This window comes from Phyllostomus discolor, chromosome 4, assembly GCF_004126475.2.
Source record: "Phyllostomus discolor isolate MPI-MPIP mPhyDis1 chromosome 4, mPhyDis1.pri.v3, whole genome shotgun sequence".
Lineage (NCBI taxonomy): Eukaryota > Metazoa > Chordata > Mammalia > Chiroptera > Phyllostomidae > Phyllostomus > Phyllostomus discolor.
The window spans coordinates 68,540,096-68,553,590 of NC_040906.2; the positions used below are offsets into that span (position 1 = coordinate 68,540,096).

General features: G+C 37.8%; 1 protein-coding gene across 25 annotated transcripts in view; it reads left to right on the forward strand.

Annotated features, from left to right (window-relative positions):
• The first annotated feature begins 6,058 nt into the window (after positions 1 to 6,058).
• Positions 6,059 to 13,495, forward strand: part of NEB (nebulin) — a 197,436-nt gene continuing 189,999 nt past the window's right edge. For all 25 annotated transcript variants that reach the window (XM_036023508.1, XM_036023482.1, XM_036023487.1 and 22 more), the window contains exons 1-5: positions 6,059 to 6,135; positions 6,737 to 6,821; positions 7,336 to 7,400; positions 10,869 to 10,910; positions 12,546 to 12,752. In XM_036023508.1, coding sequence (XP_035879401.1) covers positions 7,365 to 7,400; positions 10,869 to 10,910; positions 12,546 to 12,752 — 285 coding nt within the window. In that variant the 5' untranslated portion in view covers positions 6,059 to 6,135; positions 6,737 to 6,821; positions 7,336 to 7,364. The remainder of the gene's footprint in view (positions 6,136 to 6,736; positions 6,822 to 7,335; positions 7,401 to 10,868; positions 10,911 to 12,545; positions 12,753 to 13,495) is intronic.

Below are 13,495 nucleotides of genomic sequence, written 5' to 3' on the forward strand. Positions count from 1 at the left end.
AAAATCAACAAACATTATATTAAGTGAAAAGTTAAGCTACAAAAGTTGCATATAGTATGAATCTGTTATATAAAATTAAAAATAGACAAAACTAAACTATGTTGTTTAAGTATGCATACATAGGTGGTAAAACTGAAAATAAAGGCAAGGAAAATTATTTCTCTCAAGGCCAGAAGAGAGACGACCTTTTTTTCTTTTTTTTTTTTTAATAACTTCTTTTTTTATTTTTAGGGAGGAAAGGGAGGGAGATAGAGAGAGAGAAACATCAATGTGCGGTTGCTGGGGGTTACGGCCTGCAACCCAGGAATGTACCCTGGCTGGGAATCGAACCTGGGACACTTTGGTTCCGAGCCCGCGCTCAATCCACTGGAGAGACGACCTTTCTATACTTGAGTGGTAGTTATATCGATGCTCATTTTACCACCATTGACTGAATTGTACACATATGTTTTATATTGTTTTATGTATATTATACTTCATAATAAATATACAATCAAATAAGGTAAAAAACAAAAAGCTAGGTGAGAAGAAACCAAACAAGAAAAAACACAAGAGATAAGAAACAGACATACATTTAATTCAATATATGCAAAAAGTGGCATTTCAAATTCAGTGCATTCGATTAGTAGTGTTGAAGTAGAAGAAAGGGATTGTCAGATTTGACGGCAAGTAAATACTGAAACATCTCTATGGCCATGGACACCACAAATCACTTGGAGAAAATATTACACATACAAGAGGCAAGTGGCTAATATCATGATATATGAAGAGTATCTCATACATCAATGTAGGAGGGAGATATGGGCAGTCAATACACAGAAAAATAGAAAAAAATAGTCAAAAATCATGAAAAAATAACCAACTTTATTAGTATTCGGTAAAGTGTAAAATAGAAAAAAATAATATGTAGGGAAATTTTGTTTGTTATTTAATAATTTTTATTGTATTGTTTAAATTACCATTTAGTCCCCTTGTACCCCCTTCCTCCCAGTAATCACCACACTGTTGTCCACATCCATGAGTCCTTTTTCCTTTTTGCTGAATCCCTCCACTCCCTCACCTCCTCCTCTTAGCTGTCATCCTGTTTTCCATCTATGAGTATGTCTCTATTTTGCTTGTCAGTTCAGTTTACTCATTAGATTCTACATATGAGTGAAATCATATGGTATTTGTCTTTCTCTGACTGGTTTATTTCACTTAGCATAATGTTCTTTAGGTTCATCCATACTGTTGCAAAGACTAAAACTTTCTTCTTTTTTATAGCCTAGTCATATTCCATTGTGTAAATATCCCATAGTTGTTTTATCCACTCATCTACTGATGGACACTTGGGCTGCTTCCACATCTTGGTGACTATAAATAACACTGCAGTGAACATAGGAGTACTTATGTTCTCTCAAATTAGTGTTTTGGGTTCCTTTGGATATATTCCTAGAAGTGGGATTGCTGGATCAAAAGGCAGATCCATTTTTAAGTTTTTGAGGTATTTCCATACTGTTTTCCACAGTGGCTGCACCAGTCTGCATTCCCACCAACAGTGCAAAAGGGCCTCCCTTTCTCCACAACCTCTCCAACACTTCCTGTTCATTGGTTTATTGATGATGGCCTTTCTGACAGGTGTGAGATGGTATCTCACTGTGGTTTTAATTTGCATTTCTCTGATGATTAGTGACATTGAGCATCTTTTCATATGTCTATTGACCATCTGACTATCTCTTTGGAGAAGTGTCTATTCAAGTCCTTTAACCATTTTTTAATTGGGTTGTTTGTTTTTTTGGTGTTGAGTTTTGTAAGTACTTTATAAATTTTGGATAGTAACTCCTTATCAGATGTATCAGTGAATATATTCTCCCATTCTGTGGGTTGTCTTTTTATTTTGTCAAAGTTTTCCTCTATTATGCAAAAACTTTTAGTTTGATGGAGTCTCATTTGTTTGTTTTTTCTCTTGTTTTCTTTGCCTAGGGAGATATATCTGATAAACTACTGCTATGGGCAATGTCTGTGATTTTGCTGCTTATGTTTCCTTCTACAGTTTTTATGCATATACTGTGTTCATGGATAGGAAGAATTAACATCATTAAAGTGTCATACTACCCAAAGCAATCTCCTTGAATAGCAATATGGCAGTGCAAAATGTCATACTACCCAAAGCAATCTTCTTGAATCTCCTTTAATCTCCTATAGATTCAATTCAACTCCTATCAAGGTTCCAAAGATGTATTTCAAAGAACTAGAATATTTTAAAAATTTATACGGAACCACAAAAGGCCACACATAACAACAGTGATCCTGAGAAAGAAGAACGAAGTTGGAGGAATCATGCTACTTAATATGAAACTATACTATAATTCCATAGCAATCAAAACAGCCTGGTACTGGCACAAAAACAGACACATAGATCAATGGAACAGAATAGAGAGCCCAGAAATAAACCCACACCTTTACAGTCAGTTAATATTTGACAGAGGAAGCAAACACATACAATGGGCTAAAGATATTTTATTCAATAAATGGTTTTGGGAAAATTGGACATGCAGAAAAATGAAACTAGACCACTTTCTTACAACACACACAAAAATAAGTTCAAACTGGGAAATTTTAAGTAATCACTATATAATTAACTGTATAATTATATATTAAGTTCATTAAATGATAAAATAATTACAAAATATAAAAAGTAAAGAAATCAGCCCTGGCTGGTGTGGCTCAGTGGATTGAGCACTGGCCTGTGAACCACAGGGTTGTTGGTTTGATTCCCCGTCAGGGCACATGCTGGGTTGTGGACCAGTTCCCCAGTAGGGGGAGCTCGAGAAGCAGCTACACATTGATGTTTCTCTCCCTCTCTTTCTCCCTCCCTTCTTGTCTGTTGAAAAATAAAATAGATAAAATCTTTTAAAAATATTAAAGAAATCATTACATGTAAGGCTTCTTCTAGCTTTATTATTTTTAGTGTATGATGTATACCCTCATAGACTCAAGGTGACTGCACTGCCCCAGCCATTACATCTGCATTCTAGCAATGGAGAAGGGGAGACTGGCAAGAGGAAAACAGTACATGCCAGCTGAATTTGACCCTGCCTATCAGCCAAATCATACTTCTCCCAGAAGTCTTACTCTCTAGAAATTGTACTCAAATCTATTGACAAACTATGTCACTCTTAGGGAATTGTGTGTATTTTTTAAATGAGCATATTTCTGTTCCAGACTAAATTGTAGTTCTGTTAATAAGCAAGAAGTGGAGCACACATATTGCTTAGTCAGCTAGTAGTGCCTACTGTGTGAAGGAAGCACGTGGAAGAGTGCTTGGTACACTGTACGTACTCAAATATCAGTTAAGTAAAGGAGTTGGAATTTTCACATTAAAATATGCATTATCCCCAGAATAACAGTGAAGAAGAATCGAGAGCTGAGCACCAGCTATAGAGGAAACTAGTCCAGATGGAACAAAAGGCTCCCTGAGAGATTTAAGATGAAATGGATACACTGTAGAATGCTTCTTAATGTCTTTGAAAAATGCCAGAGCAGATTCAGACAGAAAGTTTGGGTGGTTAGTGATAACGTCTAGAACTGTGCTGCTCAACACTATGGCTACCAGCTACATGTGACTATTTAAGTTTAAATTAAATAAAAAATATATAAAAGCTCTGTTTTGTGGTCATGCTAATTACTTTTTGAATGCTCGATAGCCACATGTGGCTAGTGGCTGCCATATTGCATGGTGCTGGTATAGAGCATTTCCATCATTGCAGGAAGTTCTACTGGTTTCTGCTCATCTAGGAAAATGAAATCAAGGAAGGGAAAAGAGAGAGAGAAAGAAAAATATTGACTCCCAGAAAAACAAACCCTTGTGCAGGAAACAAAAAGTAATCATAATACATGGGCTTCAGCTGTGAATAACATTTTGCTAATCATAATAATATAAACATTGAATTCTGAATTACATAAATAGAACTTTATTACCAGAATATAAAATTGGGAGATGAGGTTTGTGTCTCATGAGAATGGGGGTTTATGGGACAGAGAGCTAAACCTCGTTTTCCAAAGTGGTGACTTAACAGATAATGCCTATGATTGAAAAAATCAGTAAACAACAATATAGACCTTTTGTTAAATGTGTGGAGATAAATAACAAAAGACTCAGCTAAAAGAGTTAAAATAATTGCTCCAGGGAGGAACAAATAGAGGAACAATGGAAACCGAGCATGCTGATTTTAGTAATAAGACTCGCAAAACTATTTGTTTCTTAAACGATGTACAGATGTAATTTCATTGAGGTAATTAACAAAATGAAATCAACTGCAACAACAAAAGCCCTGTTAGAATGCTATCTTCCCCATCGAATCTCTTCTGGTCTCCTGACACAACGCTTCTCTGCCTTGGTCTTCAGGAAAACACCCTCTCGAGCATTGCTATTGGTGCTGAACTGTATACCCTGCTTTGCTTTGTAGTCACACAGGCTTCTAGTCAAACTCCTATGAATTGTAAATTCTTAGAATAACTGATGTCTGCTTTCAGAAGTTTTGCAATATTTTGATATTTCAGTGTAATACAAAGGAAAGAGCAAAGACTTTAATAAAATGTAAAATATGGTAAGAATCGACAAATAACAATAGCCAACATTTATTGAGCACTGACTATGTACAAGACATGTGATAAGAACCTACCAATAAACCAGGACATCAGTTTATTCTTCCACAGAACCTAGATAGGCCAGAAAAAAATAGAGCTCTCTTTCATCCCTAGATGGCATAATTCTAGATTAACATTAGAGTGTCTGTTTATTTGTCCTTGATATAATTTGGATCTATATGTTTTTTTAAAAGTGGGGCCTGTATTATTTTTTAATTTAACACCATCTTTTAAAACGCACAATGAATAGTAAGTCACAGTTCTTTTAGTATGCAGCTACCAAGTGGGTGATCTCATATCACACACATATCCTTTGGCCACAAGACCTGGGAGACTACACCAAATGAGCAGGTATAATTAGTAAACATGACAAAATGATGTTCATTTTTATTCACGACCATATGAATCACAGAAAGGGGGTAGGCACATATGTTTAAAATATGAGATTACTTCCTAACATTCAACTAAAAAAGAACTGTTACGTTTAGTCTTAAACCTATATCAAGATATGGGTGACCCATGGGGTTTTTGCTTTAGTACAGAGGAGCAGAGAGAGATTAAATCAGTGAAAATTGTATTCAAGCAGAAAATGTTCAGGTAATTTTTACACAGCCAATGTCTTACACTCTGACTTGCCTAATAGAGCATTATCCGTCCTAGTAATTTACTGATTTCCATTTTATCTGTTCCTGCTGTTCAGAAATTGCACCCTTTTGTGCCTGCATCCACACTCTGCTTCTAGGAGTCATCTGAGCACATAGGAAATCAGTAATCTCATTATGAAAGAGGCTCTGTATTTCTAGCTGTTGGCTGTATCTGGGGAGAGTGGAGATAATGAGCAGGGTCTTGGCTTGCTCTCATGGTCCAGCAGCAGAGAAATGATGGGGCCTCATCTCTTTAATTACACCCTGTGGATAGCTTATCTAGTGTCATCATCAAATATTTTCACCTATCATTTAATTTTTTAATGATTTTTGCCAATTGATACTTTCTGGATCTTCTCTCTCTGTTTCACATCAATATCTGTAACGTATATGTAGTTCACCTGGTGAACTGTACATGTAGTGAACATGATTACCTCTGACAAAGGAAGTGAAGAAGGCAGTTACAGAAGGTCAATGCCAAAGCCCCTCAAAAGCATGCTTATTTTCTCCTACATTCTTTTGCACAGATATGGCATTAAATGGGGGTACAATAAATGAGAGATTTAATGTAAATTTGAACCCCATAGGCTGGAAGTTAGGTGAAATTCCTCTACATTTGAATAGTTCTAAGCAAGCAATTTGTTACCCTTTATCCTTTAGTGGAATTGATGAACAGGTGGTTTTCAGAAGATCACTCAGTATATTTAGCTTCTGAAATTTGAGCAACTCAAGATCTGATTGGCTGCTCTGGCCACATGATAATTCAGAGCCCCGGCACCTCGAAGGCTCTTGCCTGGGGTTCTCAGGAGGGGAGAGTTGGGAGAGGCTTTGCTGCTGAGGAAATTTATTTGATAGATTGAAGGTAAGGCCGGTTTATGGCTTTTTCTGTAATGTTCTTTCAGGAGACATCGCACAACTGCCCTTGAAGCATTTTCCAAAGTTTTGGGTCATAGCTGGGGAAATTAGTGAGGGAAACGGTGACTAGGACAGTCTGTAACCCCACTGCGGTGCTCAGGCCCTTCTCATTAATATCTGACACGCAGCGTCCTGTTCTAACTAGTGTACTGTTTGACTGGGTTGGCTCTCTTGTCTAACAATTTTTTTTTCACTTTTGCCTTTGATTTTTATTCTAACTATATTAGTATGAAAAAGGATTTATATTTTATGTTCCTATATTTATCCTTTTCCACTGGGCTTCCTTTGCCTCTGGAGCGGCAGCTTCGCTAGCTTAACAAAACCAGCCATAGCAGGGTATTGGTTTACATAGCGAATGTCTTTGGGCGAAGAAGGGACAGCTGCTCCAAGTCATCATCCACTTTTATCGAGAGAGTCCCACTCTCTGGCCTCAAACTACAAAGGCCTTGGGAGATCCTTTCGTTAGTTCCTGAATTAGAAGCTTAGGCCAAAGACCCACAATCTTACACATCCTTCAATCAGTGCTTCAAAAATCTGTTATTTTCCAGGTTTGGACAAGAGCTACAGAAACGAAAGAGAAAACTCCATACAAGCCAATGGTGTTCGGGAAGAAAATAAACACATTGCCTTGAGGTTTCTATTTTTCTTTTCAGATCTACTGGCAGATTTATTTTTATATGTTCTCTTTTGACACCTAAGATATACTGTGTGCCATGTAACTATTAGAGCACATGGAAACCTAAGGCAGCACTATTAGAATTTTGGTGCTAAGCCGAGCTGACCCTCCTTTTACTAAAACTTTTGTTTAAAAATGTTCTTCTCCAGGCGTTTGGAAATTTAAGCGCTCTGTTCCTTTGACTCGAAGCCCCCTCACTGCCTTATCTCCACTTGGTTTCACAACGTGAACTAAGGCCATGACGTAGCTGCAAGCAGCAGTGCTCAACATATTCCCGAGGGAACCGAGAGAAAAAAACTTGAAGTTTCAGTTTTTCAAACCTGCTTTTAAATGTTTTTTCTCACTTAGCCTGCAGACATATATGCATATGTAGAATGGATAAATTTTAAATTCTGTTTTTATAATCTTATAAGATGATTCTGTTCTGGGGATCAATTTTAATGTGTCTTCATTTGTCTGGAATATGAAAAGTTTGTAGGTGCCACTACTACTCTGAGAAAATGGCAGATGACGAAGAATATGAGGAGGTGGTGGAGGTAAGATTAAAAACAACTGACTCTGACAGCAAAGTATTTTATGTAGCAACAATCAAAGCCGTGTGGGTGAATTAATCATTTTAAAAATACGTTGTCTATTATAACTTCACAAAGAGTCACCATTAAAGCAGGAGAAAGGAATATTTTATGTTCAGTCTCACTATAATTATGTAGGATTTAAAATTGGAAAGAAGTGTCACTGTTTCCCACTTTTGCTTTTCTTTAAACTCTCGAAAAAACAAAGGGATGGGGGAGACGAAGAAAAAGCTCTTAGGGTATGCATAGAAATAGAGGAGAAAAACTCTTTGCTTTAACTGGGTGATTATCTATAGGGAGATAGGAATTAAATGTTTAGAATAATGTATGTGAGATTATATGCATATATGAGATTTCATCTACATGTATATGTGCACGCACAAGCATGTAAAAATAAACTCCCAGTGCTCCTAAGTGAGAGTTGGAGCCTCTTTCCCACCAGCCCCACGGTATTTACCCAAGGGAACAGAACTAATTTTTGAATTTGAATTTTGAAAAAGAACAAAGACCATAGTGGCATCTTGAAAAATTCCCTCCAGATTATTGGTAGGTGTTTAACACATTTAACAAAGTTGTTGTTTATTACATATATATAAGTATAATTTTGTTTTTATCATGTATGGTTTTTCTTTACCAGCTCTTGCCTTTAGTTTCATATCCATAAGTATATTGCCATAGAATATAAAAATGGTAATTATTAATTATAATTAGTAATTAATAATTACTAATTGGTGATTATATATATATATATATATATATATATATATATATAAACTGGAGGCGGTTTTGAAAATCTGTACTTTTAAAAAAGCGTGAAATTAACTTTAAGAGCTACCCAGAATCAAATTTCAAGTGAAGTGCCAAAGTTTGTCTTCAGAAATTTGTTTTGTGGACCCATCAATATTTAAATGAGGAAAATTTTATTTTATTCTACAATGAAAATTGCTTTTATTACTGAAGAATATACACAGGGGCCCAGTACAAATAATGCCCCTTTTTTATTACAAAATCATAAGCATGCAATTCTGTAACATGACAATATCACACTCAAGCACATCATATAACATTTTAGGTGAAATGTTGTTCAAATTAAAACTATAAATTATTACACCTGTAGTATTACCCTACCAACCACACTCAAGCAGGCGTTACTTCTGCCAGGCCCTGTATATGTGTGTGTGTGTATGAAACCCAGAATGAATCTCATATAATATAACAAACTCTTTGGGGTCAATGTCAAAGGCCACATTGTCAATGTTCAAAATTATTACTAGTGTACCTTTGTCATATGTCCCTAAGGGTAGAATAATCAGTCTCCAACACTAACAAAATTATAAATGAAATTGCCTTCCCTATGATTGTAAAACCAGGAATACTTTTTTAGTTTCCAACTGAAATCCCGTGTCTTTCTTAAAATAATTGTGTTCATCGGTCACTGGAATCTGTCCTTAGCACTAGGCTTGATTGATTTAATGAGATGTCATAAAAATGGCGGGGGCTATTTTTAGGCATCTCATCCTCACCACTTTGTGCCCATTACCGCTCTGGGCTGACCAGCAGGTGCTAAACGAACAGACTTCCTGCCAGGGAGTGTTGAACCAAGGTCTGTCTGACCTCAAAAAAGATGACATGAGAATGGGGTGAAGGCAGATTTGAGAAAAAAGTCAGGGGAGAGTTCACAAAACAGACAGGAATTGGCTTTTAAAATATATCTCCTAGGGATCTTGGTCATCTAAATTAAATTATACTGTCATTCTGTACTCAAATTTAAATAAATTTGGAAAGAAAGAAGAAGCAAGGATGTACTATCTAGTCAGTGGCAAAACTTTTTAAAAAATGAGGTTTGGCTTACAAGTTAATGCCAATCATTTGGCTAATGTTGCCTTTCTTATAAGCTTATTTCTAAGGTAACATTTAGCAGCCATGAGAGCCCAGCAAGGTGAAATTGGATGGCTACCAAAGAGCTGCTTTTACATGGAGGCTAGCAGAATCCAAAACCGTAGTGAATCATCCATTTAAGTTCAAAGTTTCCTCTCAAGTCACTGGTGCTTTGTGTGGCCAGAGGAATGATTCCGTGTGGATCAGCACCAAACAGTGTTTCCCAGAGTGTGCACATGACATTCCCATGTGATGAAGGCACAAGCATGTAAAAGCCATCCACTGTCCTGTCAGAGCTTGCGATTTCTGCTGTGTTGTGTGAGGACCCAGCGATGGAATTAGATTCCAAATTTAAAAACTAGAAAAGAAGCAAAGAAATTGCAAAAGTGAGGGACATTTGACAAGGTTTATACTAATTTTACTGGGTGTGAAATAGAGCATGTGGTCTATTGACAAGGGTTAAGTAGTTGGCTGAGAGGACACTGGACCAAGGGCAGAGAAAAAGGGCCACTGAGGGAAACTTTGCATTCAATGTTGTTTCATTTTCCCAAGTATATATTGTGGTGGCAGAGAAAAGAAAAATGAAGCAAAAAATCATGTCCATTTTTTTTTGCTGAGAAAATGAGCCAATGTTTCATTTTTATCCCCTTCTTTGTGTGCCTGACCTAACCCAGTCTTCCTCGGGTCCATCAGGCGTTGCTGGGAGAGGGTTGCTGGGAGAGGCTGGGGACAGGATTCCACCCCCCTCACACATCTGAAACAAAATGTCAGCCAGTTCCTCCCACGTCTATTTATTGCTGTGATGTCAGAGGTAGAACAAAAGTAGATTGATTTCAGGCCTAGCCTGCAGGCACCTCGGAGCCCTCAGTGGCAAACTGCAGCCTAACTTTCCCACATTTTGTGATGAGGAACATTTTCATTTTTTCCTTCACTCCTGGACATTTGTAAAATTTCATTTTAACACCCCTTTTAGGGTCATGACACTATTGGAAGGGATTCAACCATCAGTCTAGAAGAAACTCTCATTACTTAGCAATCAGAGTGGTATCGGGATAATTGAGATGTGTATATGCCTTTGGATCTATCATTTCCATGATACAGTCCATTTAGAAATTTTATTCACACTGAAGCTTCTGTTGTGTTTTACTGCCAGTCAGCAAACACTGAGTTTTATCAGAGTTCCTCTCTGCACAACCCACACACCCAAGGTATTGGGTATTATATTCTTTTCTCAGAAAATTTAACTTGGGTACCAGAAGAAAAATTTTACTTGTCCTGAGTAAAATAGCATCCCATGATGAGAAACCAGCCTCAGGCACCTTTCTTGCCACTCTGCATCTCCTTGTCCAGTCTGACGCCGTTCATTGGACTTCTCAGAAGTTTCACAGGCTTAAAATGGGGCCCAAAATGTGAACAGGCTTCTTCTTCTACTTCCTTCCACACATGTAGCAAACCAGCTGGGCAAGTGAAATAGCCCAGGTGGTTCAGCTGAGGCAGAGGAGAGGTGATTTCTGCTTTGGTTCTCACAACCATACCTTTGTGCTCTATTTTTAGTACTACACAGAGGAGACAGTCTACGAACAGGTCCCGGGTCAGGTAAGACCCAACCTGCACCTGCATGAACTGTATGCTCCTTAAAGCAGGAGGAGCCTTTTCTCTCACACACACTCAGGGCCATAGAGCTGGCAAAAGGGAGAATATGAGGAGAGATACTCACCTGTGTGTATCAGCAGCTGGTGGTAAAAGAATGAATGTTACCTGTTTGACAGGTTTTATCACCATTTTTGCTATTGAGCAAACCCAAGATGCTGGGGCATAGTTTTCCCAATCATTCAGGTGGTATTTTTGGTGAAGGTGATGCTAATTAGAGTAATGTCAATGGCTGTCACCACTCTGACTACAGCAAAGGGATGGTCTTGGCCTTGTGATTTGCATGGGGACCAGCAGTGGTGTCATGTAGAGTTGTAAGCTGTGGGGCACCATCTCCACGGACAGGGATGGTACCTCCAAACCCTTGTCTTTGATGGTGCCATAAAATGCTACTTAGGTTTTAGCATATTAGTAATTCTGAGAAAGCCATTCTTGTAAATATCCGAAGTTGGAACTTTTTTTCCCAAGGTGAAATACCTCAGTCTTGCCTCATTTTCTGCATGGAGCTGTTTCTTTTGAGCAGGATAATACAATGGTGTGGGTGGCTAACCCTAAAGCCCACTCACAGAGGCCGAGATCGCATGGAAACTAACACTCGTAGGAGCTGTAAATTGGTTAGTTTCTCACAGTCAACCACATATCATTGATAATGAGTAGAAAGCAGCCTATTAGCAACAATCTGACAACACTAGGGAAAGTTGTCTTAGCCATACAATTTCCTTATCACTTAGATTTTTCTTCTCAAAATTGATGCTGGAACTCCTCCCCTGATTCAGGTGGTATTAGCTGTAAAGAACATTATACTCTGAGATGGACTGAAGACTAGGCTGCTTATCTTCTTTTATTACAAACAGTATTTTAACCTTGGACTAGACCCAAACTTTGGGCCTTAGTTTCTTCCACATCAGCTTTTTTTGAGAGAAAGAGTAATTTCCCACCTGCCACACACATAGGACTGTTGTGAGGATAATTACCCCATTTTGTGTCATCATTATTGTTGTCCACTTAAGCATTTATTAGTGTGAATGTCATTCCAGTTCACATTCATGAACTGACTGCGCCAAAGAATGGTAATCACTTGTAATATTGATGTGAATCATTTTTCATGAGGTTCATTATTTTTTGTCTCATACTACAGGGGAGAATGCCTAGATACCTGCAGAACACGCAGCTGACTTCCTCAGACTTATTTAAAAGTCTTTGATTACCTTCATCTTTTGTTCTCTGACCCCAAGTTTGCTTTTACTTTACCCAGAGAATTTAAGAACATTTTTAAATATTTAAGAATAGTTTACTTCTGATTTTTACCCCACCTTAAAGAGTTAGAGTTCCTTTCTTTGATGGAATTTTAAGGCAAGTAAGAAGGAGTAACTGTTTACTCCATGCAATCTTGGACAACCAGCATTATGTTTATAACATAATGTGCTGTCAAATGGACGGAGCGAGTGATTTTCTGCCTTGGCCTGCTTTAGTTATGGAGAAATAATACCAGGAAATGTGTGGCAAAGTCAGAATACCAAGATCATGCTTATCACAGTTTTTACTTTTATAACAATGCTGAACTGTCTGTCAAAATTTCAGACAATAACAGAAATCTATGAAACCACAACCACAAGGACGACAACATCTGACTATGAGCAGTCAGAACCTTCCAAACCAGCGCTGGCTGGGCCAGAGCCAGGAAAGCCTGCGGAGAGGAAGAAGGTTGTCAAGAAGAAAGTGGACTCATCAAAATTTATGACCCCTTACATTGCACACAGTCAGAAAATGCAGGATCTCTTTAGCACAGTAAGTTTCAACCGGACTTCTGCTAACCTGGTTGTATGATGGAGAAATTACCGATCTCAACCAGCTCTGTTTTGGATACTGGCTGGATTTTGTTTCTCAACCAGTATGAGACAAAACTGATTTTGCAGAAATATGTGCTCTTGTGAGTCTTCAATTTTCCTTTCTTGTAATTTATTTGTACCATTGCAGCATGAGGAAAAGCATCCTTATTGAAATTTTCCTGCAAAATAAGCATAAGGCCAATTATAAAGCATTTATTGGTATTTAATCACAGTTATTTATCAATCTAGAATAATGAAACCACAAGTATGGATTTAGTTAACATCAGTTCAAGAAAGCTAAATAACATCTTTTTAAATGATGGCTGAGCAGGATGCCTCTGAGGTGGGTCTCTAAGAGGCGGATAGTGAAGAAGAACATGTAGGGTAGGAAACCAGGACCAGACTAAGACACTGCCAATTGGAGTGTTTGCACCCTGGAACAGTGGTTTTGAACTATGGCTGCACATGTAGAATTCCCTGAGAACTTTAAAGTGGAAAATGGCCCAGGCCATTCTTGTTTAATTGCTCTGGGTTTGGGCAGAGTAGAAGGATTTTTAAAAGCTGCTCAGATAACTCTAAGATGCAGTCCAAGCTAGAAATCACTGCTCTCAGTGGTCCCTGGTTCTCAAAATTAAGTTACACTGATTGGCAGCAGATTTAGACCTACTCGTTAATTACCCATGGTGGGCTGAGGTCTCACTA